The 20965-nt window shown below is 43.4% G+C and overlaps 1 protein-coding gene across 1 annotated transcript in view; it reads right to left on the bottom strand.

Annotated features, from left to right (window-relative positions):
• Window positions 1-18826, bottom strand: part of LOC147639097 (casein kinase II subunit alpha-2-like) — an 89284-nt gene extending 70458 nt beyond the window's left edge. The window contains exons 1-2 of the mRNA XM_086787355.1: window positions 18318-18826; window positions 17831-17960 (exon numbers count right to left, since the gene is read on the bottom strand). Coding sequence (XP_086643481.1) covers window positions 17831-17960; window positions 18318-18664 — 477 coding nt within the window. The 5' untranslated portion in view covers window positions 18665-18826. The remainder of the gene's footprint in view (window positions 1-17830; window positions 17961-18317) is intronic.
• Between the last annotated feature and the right edge of the window lie 2139 nt (window positions 18827-20965).

The raw sequence follows: 20965 nt of genomic DNA, 5'->3' as shown, positions 1-20965 counted from the left end.
GTTACAGGGAGCAGCTTACTTCAGTCACATTGATCTGAAGAGTGGATATCATCAAATTCGCATCAGGCCAGAAGATGTGCACAAGATAGCTTTCAAGACAACTTTTGGACTTTATGAGTTTTGGTCATGCCTTTTGGCCTTACGAATGCTCCAGCGACTTTTAACAAGATGATGGATCGGATTTTTCGACCCCACCATGCTTTTGTGGGTACCTTCTTTGATGATATGATTGCATTTTCTCATTCAGAGAAGGAGCATCGCGAGCATTTGACCAAAGTGTTTGAGAAACTCAAAAAGCATAGGTTGGTTGTCAATGGAAAGAAGAGTGAATTTTTCATGCAGGAGATTCACTTTCTTGGGCACATAGTGTCTAAGGATGGCGTCAAGATGGATCCAGCGAAAATTGAAGAGATAAAGAATTGGCCGGATTTGCAAACTATACATGATGTGCGAAGTTTCTTAGGACTTTTTTCATAATACGGGAGGTTTATCCAATTCTTTGCAAAAATTGCTTCACCTAAATTTCGATGGACAAAGAAGAAAGTGGAAGCTTTCAACAAGCTTAAGGAAAAGCTAACCACTGGTCCAGTTTTGGTTTGACCATATCTACATAAACCTTTTGTGGTACAGTGTGATGCATGCAGGAATAGCATTGAAGCTATTCTTATGCAGGATGGACATGTTATTGCTTATGAGAGTAGAACTTTGTCACCCAGCAGAAAGGAATCTACAAGTGTATGAGAAGGAGCTTCTTGCGATTATTCATGCTCTTTCTACTTGGGATAGAAGGTATATACTATAGTGTGCTATATACAAAGTATACACCATTTTCGAGGTCCACGATGCGATTCGAGCACGTTTTGGACACTGCAAGGTTTCTGTAGATGTTCTCAAGAGGCGTCGTTTTGGATTAGTTCTGCTCGATTTTGGGTGTTTGGGCTGTGTAACGGCAAAGATTTGGTGTGTGCAATAGCATCTATAGTGTCTTAAACAACATCGACCATCGTACTTTTGCCAGTAACACTCTATTCTCTACTCTGTTATTTTTCATACACTTTGCACAGGTGATTCAATCAGTTGACAGCCATGCGGGGTTGCATTCAGTGAATACTGAGTACTTACAGTGTCTTGAAAGATTTTGCATTTGGTTCATTGTTCAGAGTGATCATCAGACTCTTCGATACTTCCTTTAGAGAAGCATATGAGATGGGCAAACTTTTTGTCCATGTTTCACTTTCAGATTATTCATGTGGATGGCAAAAAGAATGTGGTTGCGGATGCCTTGTCTAGGAAACCACATGTGGCCGCTGTCTCTATTATCTTTCATCATGAACTTGATGATATGCGAGAACAGTATACTCATGACTTAGATTTTGAGCGGATTTTTGATCGTTTGACTGAAGGACAGCGAATTGATCATTATTCTCTCAAGGAAGGATTTTTTATGATGCATGACAAATTGTGTCACATCTCAGTATAGGCAGAAGGTTTTGACAGAATGCCATGCTTCGCCTTATGAAAGCCACCGTGGTATTGAGGCTACAGTGAAAGCTTTGGAGGCATTCTTTTATTGGCCTACTATACGCAGGGATGCAAATGCTTTTGTTCGTGATTGTATCATTTGTCAGAAGGTGAAGTATGACTTCATCCTTTGCCTATTCCAGATAGACCGTGGGAGAGTATGATATGGATTTTATCTTTGATCTTCCTAGGACAAAGAGTGGGAATGATGGCATCTAGACTATCGTGGATCGTTTCAGCAAGCAGGCTCATTTCATTCCAGTCAAGAAGAAGATTAATGCAGAGCAAATGGTGAGGATATTTTTGACAAATATCTTCAAGTACCATGGGATGCCCACATCTATTGTTAGTGACAGAGATCCTCGAATGACGAGTTTATTTTGGAGAGCATTGTTCGAGAACATGAAGACTTCGTTGAAATTCTCATCGTCTTTTCATCCACAAACAGATGGGCAATCAAAAATTGCCAACTCAGTTGTACTAGATCTTCTAAAGTGTTATGTTTCGAATCATAAGGAGCAGTCGGAAAAGTATCTTCCTTTGGTCAAGTTTGCTTACAACAACACCATTCACACTTCGACAGGTAAGGCATCTTTCGAGATTGTGGAAGACGGGAAGAAAGCACCTCCGATCCTACATACAAAAGATAAGATCTTTGAGGCAGATCGTTTTGTGGAGACTATGGATGAGGCTTACAAGAAGGTCAAGGTGGCTCTTCCAAGGACTCAAGAGAAACAGAGGAAAGCAACAAAACTTCATCGTCGATCTTCAGTGGTTTCTGATTTGGGTGATTGGGTGCTTTTGAGATTTGAGAAGGCTAGACCCAAGAAAATGAAGGATAAACAGAGCTTATATCCTAAACTAAATATCCGGTACTATGGGCCTTTTCAGGTGATTGAGAAGATGAGTGATGTTTCTTATCGTCTTCAGTTACCGGATCATTGGAGGATTCACAATGCATTCCATGTGAGTCTTCTTAAACCTTTCAGAGGTGAGGTGCCTACAGATCAGGTTGATGAGACACAACCAGAAGTCGAAGAACTAGATGAGATTCTTCAACCGGAAGAGATTTTGCCACATAAAGAAAGAAAAGTCAGAGGAAAAGTTTCACGTCGATATCTAGTGAAGTTTGTGAACTATTCGCCTATGGATTCGAAGTGGATAGAGGAGGGTGACTTGGTAGATTCACCGAGGATACTACAACTTTACCTCGAGGCTTTTGGTTTGGAGCCTACCTTAGAAAGTGCTTCAACAAGTTCAGCTGTGGATTCCGGAGTACTACCTGTTACTCAAGAGGGGGGTGACTCCACTCCCTTGTTCACTTGGATGTGATCTGGAAGTCGCTTGGTGTTCTTATCAGCACACCCGAGATACTGAACTGACAGTATATCTGCCTATGGGATTTCTATGATATATGTGTACTAGTCACATGGTTTGATTCATGGATATACGAATCTTTTGAGAGAATGGGGACGCCTATTCTAGACTTTCATTTGATATGCATCAGTGTTTACTCATGTTCACGATGTACTGCTGATCATGGGTCCTGTGGGATGGCCATGAGCAGAGCAAGTAAAGCATCCAGGGAGACATGACTATTCACGAGGTGGATGCTCTTGATTTATGTATTCAGATGTTCTGTTTCAGTTGGCAGGACATAGCTTTCTCATTGCTCTCTTAGGTTTTGTTTCAGTTGGCAAATCCTTTGAATGAGCAATCGAGAACGATTGCTTTGTTTTAAGAGGGGGGTATGTTACAGGACTGAGTATTTTACCTCTTCTTCTTAAGCATTGTGTTTAAAACTATATAGCATTCACTAATCATGTTTAATCCAATATATGCATGTGTAAAGTTTGTACACGTGTATGGATGCAAATACATGTTTGGTGTGCGTGTGTGCATGCTCATGTGCATGTGCATCTGTTTTTCTCTTACCTTGCTGCAAGTGTAGCAGTTTCTCTCTCAAGACTGTTTGAGGGTCAGCCCAGTCAACAGCTGACACATGGCACACATGGCATTGATGGCAGGCAGCTGACGTGTGGTACCTGGCTACAGCAGGCGATGAGGATTGCAAGGCAACTGACGTGGCTGCTGGGCTGACAGGGTCGCAGCTGATGACATGGAAGCTCGTTGCAGGCGCTGAAGCAGTCGTATAGGCGACTAGCACATATATGGCTAGTCAACTGAAGCAATCATACAGGCGCACCCAAGAAAGAGAGAGAGGCGAAGGCGGCAGGCATGCGAAGAGAAAGAGAGGTGAAGCGATGGGCAACCGACAACAACAAAACGCGCAAGGAAAAACACGATGTGAAGCAGTCAGCCAGGCGCACCCAAGCAAGAGAGAGAGGCGAAGGCGACAGGCATGCGAAGAGAAAGAGAGGCGAAGCGATGGGCAACCGACAACAGCAAAACGCGCGAGGAAAAACACGATGAAGAAAAGCGCCGCGCAGCCCAGTTTTTGGGAAAAAAAACGTTAGAATGGTACTCGTGTTTTTTTTTTAATTTAAAAAAATGAGAGAGATGAAAAGCTATTTGAAGAATTCTTTTTTTGGGAAAAGCACTTGTATAGATTTTTCTCTAATCCCTAAACTTGTATAAAAAGGAGGCCAAGGCTCTTGTATCCCACAACACAAATTGGGTGAAAGCTTCAAGGAGATCTCCTCTACGTGGAGGAAGGGGATTTCTTCTCGGGAATTGTACAAGGGCTACATCGACTTCAAGTGATAAATAAATACCTACGAGGGTACCCCGCTTTAGGGCCAATTGGTCTTTTGTGCAGGAGCACTCTAGCTCCACTTATTCTTTTTCTTCTTCCTCCAAGTTTATTAATCCAACTCATAAAGAGTTTTAAGTGTGATTAAGTGTGCTCACCGCCCGTCAAGTTTCTGAAGGCCGGTTTATAACACGCACTCCACACACATAAGAGCATATATTCACACAAAGCCCTTCGTACTGAGTTTCTATCAAACCTCCGGAGATGCAGGGCAAACTCAGCCATAATGAAGCCTAGCACTAAGGGAAGTAGCAAATAGAAAGAATTAGTACAGCAAATAAGTAGTTGATAGGGCAAATGCACCGCTAAAGATAGAAAGAATAAGCACAACTTCACAATGTGAAATCTACATGTCCGCTAATACGGCTAAAGTATATACCTAGATGAATCCAGGAACATGCCCAAATTCACCTTTTAAAAACGTGCATGTTATATACTCACGGTAGTCAACCCACAAGACTATATACCTATCAACTCCATTATGCATAGTATGGACTAGATACTACGACATCCCTACTAACGTCATCAGTGCCCAATAGTGGGTGTAGAACTCAATTTAAAACTTCATGTTTTCACATGCTAATGTTTATTGATGCAAGCCCACATTCACCTATAATATATATACCTAGATGAATCCAAGAACATGCCCAAATTCACCTTTTAGGAACGTGCATGCTATATACTCATGGTAGTCAACCCACAAGACTATATAACTATCAACTCCATTATGCATAGTATGGACTAGATACTACGACATCCCCACTAACATCATCAGTGCCCAATACTGAGTGTAGAACTCTGTATCAAGATATGCTCTCACACACGCACTCCACACACACACACACACACACAAGCATATATTCACACAAAGCCCTGCGTACTGAGTTTCTGTCAAACCTCCGGAGATGCAAGACAGACTCAGCCATAATGAAGCCTAGCACTAAGGAAAGTAGCAAATAGAAAGAATTAGTACAGCAAATAAGTAGTTGATAGAGCAGATGCACCGCTAAAGATAGAAAGAATAAGCACAATATCAATTGGCCGCAACTCGGACAAAAACTTCACAATGTGACAATTGCATGTCCGCTAATACAGCTGAATTATATACCTAGATGTATTCAGGAACATGCCCAAATTCACCTTTTAGGAACGTGCATACCATATACTCATGGTAGTCAACCCACAAGACTATATAACTATCAACTCCATTATGCATAGTATGGACTAGATATTACGACATCCCCACTAACGTCATCAGTGCCCAATAGTTGGTGTAGAACTGTGTATCAAGATATGCTCTCACACGCACTCCACACACACACCGTCACCATTTGGTCCATCTCCATTTCTGGAGCCACTTCTATGGGATTGTTACTCCATAGAACGGCCAGATTTGTGCCATGTTCACACGGGGCCAAGCCGGTGTCCCATGTGAAAGGGCCAGTCTTTTGGTGTCACATGGATGGGAGCCAGATTCGTGCCATCCGTGTGACCAGTACTGCGACGGAAACCAGTTTTGTGCCACCCGTGTGTGACCTGCTTCCTACTGTATGGACGAGAGCCTGTTGGTGCCACCCGTGTATGGTTAGGATGGCGTCTTACCTATGGGATTGTCACTCCATACAAAGGCGAGGACATATATTCATATTTCTATCGCGCCAGTTTTATGCCCGACAGGAGCTTCTCATGAAAAGGAGATTTCGTCCATTACATGTACACATGGATTTATGACTACATGCATAAACTTGTTTTCGCATGATTTGTTTGCGTGTGTTTGCCTGTTTTGCCATGCCAGTACAGTGGACGGGGACGCCCCCAGTGTACCGTGGGAGTGCTGCTTGCTGACACATTGGTGTGGCGTGTAAACAGGTGGTAAGTATTACCATTTTGGCCCTTTTAAATTGTAAAATCCTTAAGTTATGGTTAACCTTAATGTTTATAAGCTAATGTGTTCACACACATTTAAATTTGGGCTGGACATTTACTTTCTAGTGTGGGTGCCCATAAACTAACCTTTGATTACAATTTAATAATGCTAAAAGCAACTATTGCATGGAACCTTAGTACTTTTTTCCAAGTGAGTGGTGACCTACTCTCTCTCTCTCCATCGCCTGCTGCCCATGGTGGTATTCTGATCTGGACCCACCTCCAGCTGCACCTGTGTGCTGTACGGCTGTAAAACCTGTACCTGCTGGCTGCAGATCACACGTGTGTTGTACCTGCCGTGTACCTGCTATTGCAAATCACACATCATATGTTGCACCTACCCTGTACCTGCTGTTGCAGATCACATGTGTGTTGTATCTGCCCAGTACCTGAATTGTACCTGCAATACATGAATTGCACTTGCTGTACCATATTGTACTTGTTGTACCAAGTGCCTCATGTTTCATATTTGTGTAAACTTAAAATTTGTTAAATTAAGTTCAAAGATTTCTCTAAGTTTTGTGCAAAGCAGAAATAAAGCATGTTTATGCTAGCCATGCTCAGGAAGCTTTCCTAGTGTGGTTAGTTTTTCCGTGAGTGGTAGTGCTAATCGCGCCCTCAGAACTTCTGAGAGCCAGTGAAGGTTAGACACACTAGGGGATATGGGGGCAAAGCTTATCTGGGAGAACCAGGTAAAGTTTCCTCCGCGGTGTACCCCTTTACCTCCGCTAGTACGGGCGTGCCTGTTGGTGCACAGTCCCGGAAGACCAGTGAAAGGCAGGTGTGCACCCAGTGAAGGGGGGAAGTGTGCTTGTGATTTGGGACTTCTTTGGCTGTCCAGACTTCATCGACAAGTACCCTATTGTTTGAGTTGTATTCACTCTATGTAAGGAGAAATCTGGCCTATTGGCCCGTGACACTTGTACATATAAATACTCCAAGAAATACAAATGTATTGAGGGGGGGGAGGAAGCCTTTCCGGCCCCAGTGCTGGTGTTAAGTGTTATTGGTCATTTTCAGTATTAATGTTGCTAATAATGTCCATTGATGTTATTTAGTTAAGTGCTCTAAAAATGTGTATTTTGTCTTCCAACTTGTAGGCCTGCAAATAAGTAGTTGATAGGGCAAATGCACCGCTATAGATAGAAAGAATAAGCACAATATCAACTGGCCGCAACTCGGACGAAAACTTCACAATGTGAAATCTGCATGTCCGCTAATACGGCTGAATTATATACCTAGATGAATCCAAGAACATGCCCAAATTCACCTTTTAGGAACGTGCATGCTATATACTCATGGTACTCAACCCACAAGTCACCTATAATGGCTATTTCATAAAATTTGTGAGTTTATTAAAAAATAAACCCATCAGCCCAACTAGTCATGAGACGTCAACTAGCCTCAAAGCTTCCTAAAACAGTCAACCAGCAATCTTTTCATGCCAGACGGAGTCGGCCACACATAGGGGGCAGTCCACAAGTCGACCAGCACACACGCTCCACCAGAAGAAGTTGACTAGCAGCTTCCAATGCATGCTTGTAATTGGCCAGCACAAGGGAAGGCAAACAGTCGACCAGCTCCCACCAGCCATCTGGAAAGCATGCGATCGGTTCACCTCCAGTTTTAGAGCTTCCCCGCCAAAAATAACCAAGCGTATGCTTTTTAGGTCCACAAAGGGGCGCCTACAAACAATCAGCCCATAGTCCGTTCAGTGCCCGTCCTTTGGCCACCACGTGTATTAAAATAGTCCTGCCCAGTGTGTACAGCTTGTAAGTTTGCCCGCTAGCCGATTTTCTCTGTGGGCTTGGCAAGGTTGGGGATAACTCTGTCCTGGGTTGGTTTGGGAATGCTCTCGGCTGTCCATGGTTGTCCTACATGTGCTTTAAGCCAGGAACGCTCTCCTATTCAGCGAAGGAACACCGACCTCAGCATATGTTTTGTTATTGTTTTCATCTTGTACTAGAAGAATTAGGTGCTAGCCAGTGGAGAATCCCTGGACACCCACAAAGTTGTATCTAAAGCAGACTCCTTTTTGGTAATCTAACCATTGAGGGGGAGAGACAGCCCATCTTCTAGCCCGTAGTGTGGTGTACTGTGCAGAGCTGTGTTCTTTTCTCTCTTCTCTGGCATGTTCATGTGTTTGATCAGTATTCATGATTGATCAGATTTCCATGTTACAGTTGCCCTTTCCGTTACACAAAGGCTAGCCAAATTGTACACCTTTTTGTACTATATGAATATACTAAACTGACCTCTCTCTCTCTCTCTCTCTCTCTCTCTCTCTCTCTCTCTCTCTTGCTTGCGTTTTGCATCAGGTTGTTCTTGAAAAGTGTTTTAAGGCTAAAAGAAGACTCCCAAAGCTTCCACATGTGACAATCGCAATCATGACAATGTCGGGTCTATGAAACCTCGTTAGGGGTTCAGTTCAAGTTAGATAATCCATGGGCTTGGTCTTCTGGAGATCTTACACGATAGGTCTTCTATGGTTCAATTAGTCAATAAGTCTACTGGAGTGATTGGATTCTAATGTAAAACTCAAGACTCTTTTCATGGCACAAAGATTTCTTGAATTGATTTTCTTCCCCATTTGCCTGTCAGATTCAGGATAAGAGTTTGCAAATCCCCCACCTTCCCCTTCATGCATGAGATCTTTAGGTAACAATATGACTACAAGCTGTAATGTAATATTTTAGAGTTTTGTAGAAAGATAAGTATACTTATTAAATTATTACTTATGCTTTTGTGCTTTGTTTTACCAAGTGTAGGTACACATGTTTTAAGTAACTTACGGGCACTTATGGATGTGGGATGGTGTGAATGCCTATAATTATTGATAAGTGAGCTTTATATGATTATGTTGTCACGTGCACACACGTGGGCATAAGCTAATCTCATGGCTAATCCGTGAGTTGACAGCCAATTTAGGTTAGATTTACGTCACTGGCAAGCTCTAATAGGCAAAGAAAAGGGCCATGCCTTATGTAACCAGTCAGCCAGGTCATATGCCCCTATAGAGATAAAGGCGACAGCATTAAATGAATTCAATACTTGTCTACTACTGGCGGACAAGAGACAGGTAGGAGCAAGGGCAATCCATGAGCCTATAAATAGCTAGGCTAGTTTAGTCATTAGAACATATGGTCCCTAATGGGGGCAGGTCAATAGACAATCCATTAGGTCAAAAGTTAGTCTATTTTGGAAGGCCAAAGGCCACAGAAGTTGTACAGTCAAAGACATCTTTCTGTATCATATCAATATACTAAAAACACACTATCTATGCATTAGTGTTCCTAATCAATAGGCTTCGGGCTGGATCAAGTTAGTCGAGGCTTTCGCATGTCATATATACTAAGTTTGCAAGTTTGTGTGATCTTTCTATGAAGGAGATGACATTTGAGGCATATGTGAATGACTTGAGGGATTTGTTTCTTGCTATTCATAACAAACCTCAAAGAATACAGTGCCTCCAATTTAACCATGGACTAGACGAGAATTTGTCACTATTTGGACATTCTCTACACTTTCGACCTACGGATAGCAGGCTCCATAGTGTGGACTCACTGTCATGTGCATGCACATGTAGATGCTGATCCCAAGGCTGATCCTTGAAGGGCAACAGACAAAGACGATGTTTTGGACCTGATTCAAGAACTGCAGCAACTAGGTGTGGTCAAGAAAGACACTCGAGGAACCCAAGAGGCTATCGACTAGCTTTATTGGAGATTTAGCTGAGCCGGCTACAGAATGTGAAGGTGGTTTGTTCAAGGACCTGGCCGACAACAACAGGTCGGCCAACCTAGATGGGTTTTTCATGGCTATAAATAGCATTTGGCTGAGTTCTTGTTGATCACTCACTCCTCCATGGACTGAGTCATAGGTTAGACATTAGACTAGGTGTTTCCACCTTTTGAGGTTTGAGGGGCAGCCATGGGCTAGCCAAGATGTACCTTTTTGTACTATAGAATATACAAAATCCTTAGCTCTCTCTCTCTCTCTCTCTTCTCTCTATCTTCTATATGTGTTTTGCTTCAAGCATGTTCCAAGATGGTGTTTAGGGCTGAAAGAAGACTCCCAGAGCTTCTGCATGTGACATTGATATCAAAGCATCACGCTCAGCAAGGGTAAACACTAATTAAATCCCAAATGAAGATGAACAATCCAAAGAAAGGAACACAAGATATGGAAGAAGTTCCAAGGAGGTTGGTTGGTGGTGTTCCACAAGACCCAAGGGGAATGGAAGGCTTTCAAGCAACGGTTCCAAGAAAGTGCTAGACTCAATACTCATGAAAAGAAGATCAAAGAAAGTGTTCAGGGAGAGGGCATGAAGGGATAGGGGATAGGATGGAACATATGCATAGATCTTCATCAGATTTGGAGACCGCGCAAGGTTTTCAATGAAAAGGTTGCCAGGAAGGAAAGGATATGACAGGTTTGGGACTCCAAGAATGGACAATGGGATGATGACAGTCATCCAAGAACAGAAGTTGGAATCCCGTCATCAAGTTTGGCAGAGGGGGATGTCATGTGCGTGCACATGTACATGCTGATTCCAGGGCTGATCCTTGAAGGGCAATGTACGTTTTGGACCTGATTCAGGAACTACAGCAGTTAGGTGTGGTCAAGGAAGACACTGGAGGAACCTAGGAGGTTGTCGGCCAGCTTTAATGGAGATTTATCTGAGTCAGCTGCTGCAGCATGTGAAGGTGGTTTGTCCAAGGACCTGCCTGACAGCAAGTCGACCAGCCCAAATGGGTTTTTCATGGCTATAAATAGCATTTGGCTGAGTTCTTGTTGATCACTCACTCCTCCATGGACTGGGTCATAGGTTAGACATTAGATTAGGTGTTTCCACCTTTTGAGGTTGAGGGGCAGCCATGCTAGCCAAGATGTACCTTTTTGTCCTATAGAATATAATGAATACTCAGCTCTCTCTCTTTTTTATGTGTTTTGCATCAAGCATGTTCCAGGATGGTGTTTAGGCCTGAAAGAAGACTCCCAGAGCTTCCGCATGTGACACTCACTCCTCATGGCAAGGGACTTATAACTACACCAAGGGTCACGTGGAATGGCACCTCATGAGAGGGGACTCATGTCTACCCAAACCAGCCCTCCTTTATGAGGAGGATGATAATGGTGGCACCTCATGAGGGGGGACTTATGTCTACCCAAACCAGCCCTGCTTTATGAGGAGGAGGATGATGGCATTGACTTCATCTTGCACATTTCAGGATTACTGCCATCACAGTTTTGATGGCCTCGGTTTCCCATTGGACACCCAATGCCCACTTTCACCAGACTGGGAGATTATCAACAGCATTGCTGGCCTAAAACATTTGGCGTGCACGTTCCAGCGAGGCTACTTGGAAAGAACACCTTCAAAAAAACTGAAGAACATGAAGCCCAATACAAGCAGGAACATAATAGAGCTAGTTACTTAGTATGGGAGAATTCGCTAGCAGCTTCTCAAAGACCATTTCAAGGCAATGTAATAGTGTTGGCAAAAGCAGACGCAATTGACAAAAGCACAACGCTGGTAAGTGCACCAATGGTTGAAACTCAGCAGGAGGAAGTTTCCCCAACCATCTGTCCAAGAAAGGGTTTTCTCACAAGACAACTTCACGGACCTGAAGATCGCTGGATAATGTCTGTTTCAACACAAGTTCACAAACCAGTTTCTGAGGTCAGCAGATCTCAAAATTGGTGGCAACACAAAAGAGAGCAGCCCCAATGTGCAGATCTTAGCCATGCACAAGTATTGGGACAGCAATAACCTTTTGTTCATGTATGTAGCTTGAAGTTAGCACGAAAGGAGTCACGATCTGAGTCTGCTTCTGAGTTCAAAATTGTATATATGTTTTGGCAGTGAATAGTGTTAATTAGCATGTAAACAGTGTTTTAATTTAATTTAGTCACCCTTCTACACACCTTATACTAAGGCTCCCCCACAATTTCCCTCTGCCCTAGCTCAGCGGCAAGGTGAAGGTGTGGTCCAGCAGCAGCCCACATCCCAAGCTGACACTAGCAGCACACCACCAAAAGAGCTCCGTGACCCAGCCTAATTAAGCCCTGCCTGCCTTCACCCTAAGCAAAATTGTCCAACCAACCACAAAACAGTTTGTAGTCACTCTGAGAGGCACGCCTGATAAGATTATTGTGAAGCAGTATAGGCATGGGCATATGAGTGTGAAGATAGATATGAAAAATAAAATATGGCGGTGTATGACAGAAGTCAAAATTTCATCACTTGGAAAAAGGAAGCCGTTATCGTGAACGCTACACTGTTTGTTTCCAAGTATACACATTATGCATAGAATGCATGTCTGCAATACAGCATGCGGGCTGAAAATAGTGTTGCAGTCAATGTAGACCAAATTGTATATTACAGGTCCCTGACATAACATTGTTTTTCCCCTACCCATTTATTTGATAAAACTTTTAAGTTTATCCATATAAATTCTCTCTCCTTGGCATCGTTACTTTCAGTACAAACATTACAGGCATTAACCATGATACATGTATTTGAGTTAGAACCTAGAACCTATATAGATCAGATCATAGTTGCATGACAACCCCTTTATATGGCCAAACACGCATAAATACGTTTGTATAAAGTGTTGATGTTTTCATACCACTTTTAGTGTATTACATGACAACCACGCATAAATACGTTTGTATAAAGTGTTGATGTTTTCATACCACTTTTAGTGTATTACATGACAACCACGCAAAAAACTTTGCCACCTTGCCTAAACATTTACAAAAGCCCATTGGCACGCTGTTTCCATTATTACCAGAACATTAGCCATGCCAAAGCCCTAGTCAGCCCGGTACAGGAGAAACATGCCAACCTTGACCACAGCATCTCTGCCTGCCGCCAACAGCACTCTCAGGTGTATGCCTTAAACCCACATGCACCTTTTCCTGCAGCCACCTAAAGGGCACATTCTCAGGCAAGTTTGGACCAGCTGGGCAGCTTTTTCGGCAGCTAGGCACCCAAGCTCCGGGACAATGTCGACAGCATATGCTCCATTGTAGTAGTTGTAGGGCTGTCCTACAGTCCGACCAGCCTACCCTTCAGCCAACTAGCATTCATAAGCCTATGTACCGGTAGGTCGAGGATAATATTGTGAGCCAGCCGGATAACAAATCAAGCAAGCAGGCTTCCAGTCAATAAAGCATCTTCTATGAGCATTTCTTAGTGCTAAGTGAAGGACAGCAGCACTGTCAGTTAGGTCATTCATTGTAGCAGTTCACCACAGTAATGCATGGACAGATCTTAGTTTGGATCAATGTACATCATTGTACATGCAATATACACAAGTTTAGGTCTATCACTTTGTCTTCTGTGTAATTTGTGTTAGAATTTGTGCATCTCATGCGTGGGATCTTGGCCTTGTATTAGGTTGGACATTTATCTCATGTATTTATGCTAGTCGTGAGGATTTCCTAGTCGTGGTGGTTATTTGCTGGAGTCGGCCAGCTTCACCCTTCCTTGTATAAAAGCCTCCTCTCCTCTCACATGTCATCCAACAGTTCAGTGATTCATAGGCACATATTCTACACCATCTGCTGGCTGGTATTGCCATTGTAAAAGCCTCTTGCTACATAACATGATGTTCATTGTCTGATGTCTCTCTCTCTCTCTCTCTCTCTCTCTCTCTCTCTCTCCTTCCTTTTGCTCTCCCCCTCTCCTAAGTTTTGCTTCCACGTTGTGCAACTTTATCATGGTATCAATCACTTCAAGGCAGCAGCGGTGAGTTTCCTTACTGCAAGAAGTCTAGCGTTTTTTGGGAGCAGCAGAAGGCTTGCGTTTTTTGCTACATATGCAGCAGAGGGCTCAATTTTGTGCAATTTTCCAGGCGGCTGCACTTTCCTCACCACTTAGTGACTGCCTTTTTTCCTTTGGCTGCTGCGTTTTCCTCCTAAAGGCTGTGTTTTCACATTGGTGGCTGTGTTTTCTTCTAGGGTGCTGTGCTTCAACTTTGGTGGCTGCGTTTTTGTGGTGGCAGTAGCTCTTTCTCTCCTATGCTATCTTCTCCATCATCCATTGGTGGTGGTGCGTGGGCTGTGTTTTCAGCTGTGGGCAGCAGTGGAGGTGTTTCTTCCGGTATGCTTCTGCCTTGCCTTCGCTTGAGAGGGGGCTGTTGGTCCTGTGCTTTCACGGTGTTGGCATTTGGAGCGGATCTCTGGACAGCAGTTGGTGGTCCTCTTCTTCGTGCATGTGGAGCGCCACATCCTTGTGGCATCTTCAGCCTGTCTCTTCTTCGATGGATCTACCTACTTTGTGGGTGTTTTCCGGCAAGTTTTGGTGGACTGTTTGCTACCGTCCAGCCCCTTTCTCTCTCAGTTTTGCGAGGGGGCTGCTTGTTCCTTGTACCTTGTTCCGTTGGAGAAGTGTTGGAGATTGGTTGTGGAGTGTTCAGATCATCAGTGGCAGAAAGGCTTGCTTGCAAAGGAGTGCTATTGCCGTGGATGTGTTCCCTCTTGGAGGAAGCATCTATCCTTGTTTCTCATGTGCAGGTAAGGTTCCCCCCTAGTGGACAGGATCAGGAACTTGCTATAGTGCAACAGACAACAGGATGTACTCTTTTGGAAAGCAAGATCATTTGGCCAAGGATTGCAGGACCAAAGGTTCAACCCATGCCAAGACCAAGTTTTCAAAGACGGGCAATGATAATATACAAGATGATAACTCTGATACTTCTAGTGTCCTCAAAGCTGCAAAAGCCAAGGACCCGGATGGTCAGCTTCTATAGTCATACAGATAGTTCTCCCCCATGTGCTTCGAGCCAGAGGAGGCTTGTGGACGGGAGAGGGGGTTGTTAGTAGCTCCATTTCTAGTGCATGAGAACCGTGAGTGGAAGTTCCAAGCATGAAAAGTATCTGGCGAGACAAGTTCATTTTTGGAGCTATGGGCTGGATGTGCTCCACATCTATTCCTTGGTGTAGCAAAGATTATGGACTGGATGAGTTCCAAGTTGATTGTTCGAGGTTTTCTAAGACGTGATGTGTTCATCATCCACTATTGGGGATAATGGGCACGGTGTGTCCGACAACTCATCATTCTATACTTGGAGTTCACTACACACTGGTGTGGGAATTTGGAGCCAAGCAAATTTCTTTGCTGTTCAGGGTGGCATTTTGTTTTGAAGAGACAGGTTGGCAGGCGCATCTTCCGCGGTGTATTAATATCTAGCCGATATTGGGATGTCCATGGTCGCATCTTCTTCATCAGTTTTCTTCTTCCAACTTTTTTGCGCACTATGAGCAGCAGAGGGGGTGTTAGAATTTGTGCATCTCATGTGCTGAGTGAGATCTTGGCCTTGTATTAGGTTAGACATTTATCTCATGTATTTATGTTACTCATGAGGATTTCCTAGTCGCAGGGATTATTTGTTGGAGTCGGCCATCTCCACAGGGACAGTCGTCGAGCTTCACCCTTCCTGATATAAAAGCCTCCTCTCCTCTCACTTGTCATCCAACAGTTCAGTCATTCATAAGCACATGTTCTACACCATCTGCCATCAGCTGGCGCTAGCTGGTATTGCCATTGTAAAAGCCTCTTGCTACGTAACATAATGCTCATTGTCTAATGTCTCTCTCCTTTTGCTCTCCCTCTCTTCTATGTCTTGCTTCCGCATTGTGCAACTTTATCAATTTCCTCCAATATGTGACTAGTGTTAATCAATGTGTTAACCAACCTGTAATTAGTGTGAATCAAGTTTCTACAGTCATGTCACAAGCACCACACATGCATGACTTTTGCACACACACAAGCATCCAACACAAATGAGCCACCCATCATCTAGCCTGTTGCCTGTGCCATCCTTTATAGAGTGTCCCTTCTTTCTAAGCCCTTGGCTCTCAAGCAATAGTTGTAGTCGTCAGTTTCAACGTGTTGTATTGTGCTACACTTGCAAAACATGAGCCACTAAGATGTCAAGCTCCATCAACCTACCTAGGGATTACGAGCAGTGCCATATAGAATTACCTCTCTCTCTCTCTCTCTCTCTCTCTCTCTCTCTCTCTCTCTCTCTCCAAGCCCACTGCCCACACTAGTGGTCCAGTCCTTCACCCTAAAGGGTGATAGAATGTGCAGGGGAAGAAGGGAAATGGAAACACAAGAGAGAGTGAGAGAGAGAGATGGAGAGGAAACACATGTGAGAACCTGCTCTCAATATCATCATCAAAAGGAATACATGAGGGGAGAAAACCTCGTATGTGAGGGATTGCAGCAAACAATGCTAAGCAAGTAGTGAAGAATGAGGGAGACAAGCCAACTATATATATGCCCATATGAAGGCAACCGACTAGGGAAAGAAACCTCCACGATTGGAAAAAATACCCAAGACTCCATAAAATGGGAAATAATATGGGAAAACATATGTGAGGGGTGACTAGCCCCTCTAGCAAACATGGTCAACCCTAGAGGCTAAAATAGGACACCAAATACAAGAAGGGGATGATGTAACACCCCCTCTCAGCACCGGATGCTGAGTGAGAACCTGCTCTCAATATCATCACCAAAAGGAATACATGTCCCAAGCAAGAGGGGAGAAAACCTCGTATGTGAGAGGGACTACAGCAAACAATGCTAAGCAAGCAGTGAGTAATGAGGGAGGCAAGCCAGCTATATATATGCCCAAAAGTAGGCAACCGACTAGGGAATAAATCCTGCACGATGGGAAAAATACCCAAGACTCCATAATATGGGAAATAATATGGGAAAACATATGTGAGGGGTGACCAACCCCTCTGACTAACATGGTCAGCCCTAGAGACTAAAATAGGACACCAAACAGGAAGCCAGCAAGAAGGGGATGATGTCTAACAAAGGAGTCCTCAATGAATGATAGAACTCGATCTATTTTGCGGGCCAAATGTCCCCGACCCAAAGCACCACAACCCTCCACTGGACATATGCGGATCAAGGAGGTTCTTTGAAGCCATAATATGCTTCCATCATAGAGGCCAGATACTCTCTCGGCCATCACATCCATATTGGTTGAGGTGGGCATCATTATTAGTTGATCACGGCTAGTTTCTCCCGTACCAGGTCACATGCTGGCATCACATCTGCGTACACTAGCGATAGTCAATTTTCCTTTTCTTTCAGCTATTTTTTCCATGGCTTAGTATATCCATGGTATCATTGTATCACTTATGCTCTCATAGACCCTTTGGGTCTTTTGTAGATGTTAATACTCTCTCTCTCTCTCTCTCTCTCACACACACACACACACAGAGCCTCAATGACGTAATAGATGCAGCCTGGGTGAGTGTCTCCCTCCTCCTCATTGCAATGGCACTTGTATCTGCAACATAGGATGTATCAACACATTATAAAATTCAGCCACACAGCTACCTTGTAACTCTGTTTTCACATTCGTGTGATCACATTTATAGGTAGACAATTAATCTTTTTTCACTTTCATGACCTAGTTACTTCATGGAACCATAGTAACACGCTTTGGGTCTTCTCTCTCTCTCTCTCTCTCTCTCTCTCTCTCTCTCTCTCTCTCATATGAGAGCTTTCAAAACTTCCAATAATGTTTCATGTATTTATGTGTTCACACAAGCTCATGAAGTACAGCAACAAAATGGTACCTTTTTTTTCTTGACCGGCTTCAGTATTTTGATGATACAACGCTCATTGTTGACCACATTGACACCTTCAAAGACTTCGCTGTATTTTCCACGTCCAACTTTACGGACAACTTCATAGTCATCTTGGTCCCTACCAATGCAACAAAAATTTACCTTGTGCAATGTTGGACAAAATAATCAAAATAATCAAAATAATCAAAATAATCAAAATAAAGGATCAAAATAACAAATTAACACCAGCATCACAAGATGATAATTAAGGAACCAACAAATGGGAGGAAAAAAAAACTGATAATGAAAATGGAAGAAAATAAATACAAAAAATGGTAGCTTATATTAACAATTGAGCCGACTTGGTAGTGAGTGATCAAAAATTGGGAGGAAATAAAATACCCAAAAAATCACAGCCACAAGTAGAAAAAATTTTAAACAAAACCAGAAACTGCAGCGAAAATTACACAAAAATAAGAGCAAAAAAACTACGTACCCCCACTGGACATTGATGGATTCGTAGTCCCAGTATTCTTTGGGGCGGACGACATTGACGTCGCAATAGACGCGCGCCTTGGAGAGGGAGCCGGGGCGGCGGGTCGACTTGCCGATCTTGTGAGCCATGGAGGCGGAAGCGGAAGCGGAGACCGAGGCGGAGGCGGAGGTGACCGGAAGACTAACGGCACAGGTGTAGAAAACCGCCACAGAATGCCTGTTGTAAGTGTGGGCAAGGTCGGCGATTGAAGACGTTGGGCGGCGGAGGAGGGCAGTCTGAGAGGACAGCTGATGAAACAGTAAGGTTGTGCAGAGGCGTTGCTGGCGTAATAGGAGGCAACCAGCCATCAGAACAGGCGGCCAGGCATAGCCATAGCCACCCACCCCTGGAATCCGTCCCTCTCCGTCCCAGGAGGGAACGAGGTTTAGGCTATCTTAGGCTTAATAGGTTTACACGCTGCCCAGGGCTTTCCTGGGCGGGCAATGATAATTCTGCTTTTTTTTTCTCCAAAAAAAAAGAATGACACACCCCTTTGAGGAGTGCATGGCTAGAATCGAACCCACGTCCTAGGAGCACCCTAAAACCACATGGATGCCTTCTACAAGTTTGCACACCAGCCCAACGATAAGAGATGGGCGTGTATGATATAGGCCTCTAAGAAGACAGCCACATCGGTTTAAGGTTAGTCTTGACAGCTATCCCCGCCAAGCAAGGTAGGTTTCCATGTGCATCATTGCCCTCCCAAGCTTCACACGAAGATAACCTTTAAAAGCCACCCCACATAATTTCATGCCTAATGGGTTTCAAATGAAGGCCAAGGTACCTTATAGACCTTCAATTTTGAATTTTGAAGTTTAAAGTATGGGAAGGTTGCAAATTTTAGCGATGCCAATTTGCAACCTTGCCTTTGAATTCGAAATTTGATCTTATTTGTGGTGTTCTTATATTAGAACCCTTTTAAAGTAATGATAAAAGAACATAAAGATAACCTCAACACACGCACACAAAATTTAATGATAGATGATAATATGCTCCACACTCATATTGTAATGTCCAAGCTTTGACCCCCATTATGATGAGGAGCAGCCATAATCGAGCAGTATTCTGTATTCACATGAGATAGTGACCTAGGAGGCCAAAATGGTGTAAAGACGGCTTAGATAAGATTTGGCACACTACCAAATAAGCTACATGTTGGACTGGCCCATTATCCCATAACAATCCACCCATGGAATAGGATAATTTTACACTTGGACACCCTATCCAAAGTTTATGGGGCCCAAGATGAGCCAAACTATGACCATTGGCTAGTGTGGTCTATGGCACATATAGAGACACTATGACCCCCTTCTTCATATAGTTTATCGATCATCCATGAGAATTTACTCCCTAACTTCTATACACTCGTCAATTCTAGGCCATCAAAGCTCCCTTCATGTGAGCATATAGTGGGTATGGGGCCTTTGCCATCTATTGTATCACATCATATAGTTTATCCATCATCCATGAGAATTTACTCCCTAACTTCTATACACTCGTCAATTCTAGGCCATCAAAGCTCCCTTCATGTGAGCATATAGTGGGTATGGGGCCTTTGCCATCTATTGTATCACATCATATAGTTTATCCATCATCCATGAGAATTTACTCCCTAACTTCTATACACTCATCAATTCTAGGCCATCAAAGCTCCCTTCATGTGAGCATATAGTGGGTATGGGGCCTTTGCCATCTATTGTATCACATTTATAGTGCAATATTGTTCTCTATCTCTATTATTGCATAATTTAAGTTTTACTTTTATATTATTAATGCTCCACCTCATCACAAGTGTACACGGGTGTTGGCTTGCTCTACACTCTAAGGGACCGTTTATGAGGAGAGGTCGAAGTGTCATAGAGTTGCACACACACACACACACCCCAAGTAGACTACATGTAAGTGCAGGATGATATATCCATATAGGATTGCAATCCATATGGGATTTCACTAATGGTAGAGGGAGATCTTCCTAGGTTTTCCCAAGACACACTTCATGACACTAATGTGGAAAAAATGGTCAGTAGGAATAGCTTGTGTGTGCACGCGTGCGCGGGCATTCCTGTAACCCTATTTCTAACATTTGGTATTAGAGCATACACTCCTCACGTGACCCTATGCTTCTATTGCCTACCCCTCACCCCAAGTCACCTGTCTTCTTGGATCGAATTAAGGAGCCCTTCTGGGAGAAGAAAGAGGACCTGAAAGTGTGCAGTACTTTGTACTAGAGTTTTTTGGTTTGATTTTCGTTCCGAGCATATTTTGGGGGTTGTTCGTGCAGCTTTCGATTTTCTGCAAACATCTTCGAGGACGGGATTAGCACTGTTCTTCATCGGATTCGGAGTAGTATTGTCAAATCTACTAAAGACAGGTGTGCAGACACACCAGAAAGCATCAATAGACACTAACCACACCAGATCTTGTTCTATGAGCTACACTTCACAGCAACATCAATCTCTACATCTTACTAGTAAAAAATTTACTCACTTTACTTTGTATTTCTTTCATAAACCTTGCAGGTCTCCATTGTCAACCACCCCACATTGGTTGCATCAAAGGAGCACTTTGCACTTGCAAAAAGTTGCGTGATTACTGACTTGGGTATTATC

The sequence above is a fragment of the Cibotium barometz genome, chromosome 4 (assembly GCF_041138505.1).
Source record: "Cibotium barometz isolate CiBa-2024 chromosome 4, ASM4113850v1, whole genome shotgun sequence".
NCBI classification, from domain to species: Eukaryota; Viridiplantae; Streptophyta; class Polypodiopsida; order Cyatheales; family Cibotiaceae; genus Cibotium; species Cibotium barometz.
Note: the sequence above shows the minus strand (reverse complement) of the source record. Positions and strands in the feature narration are given on the sequence as shown.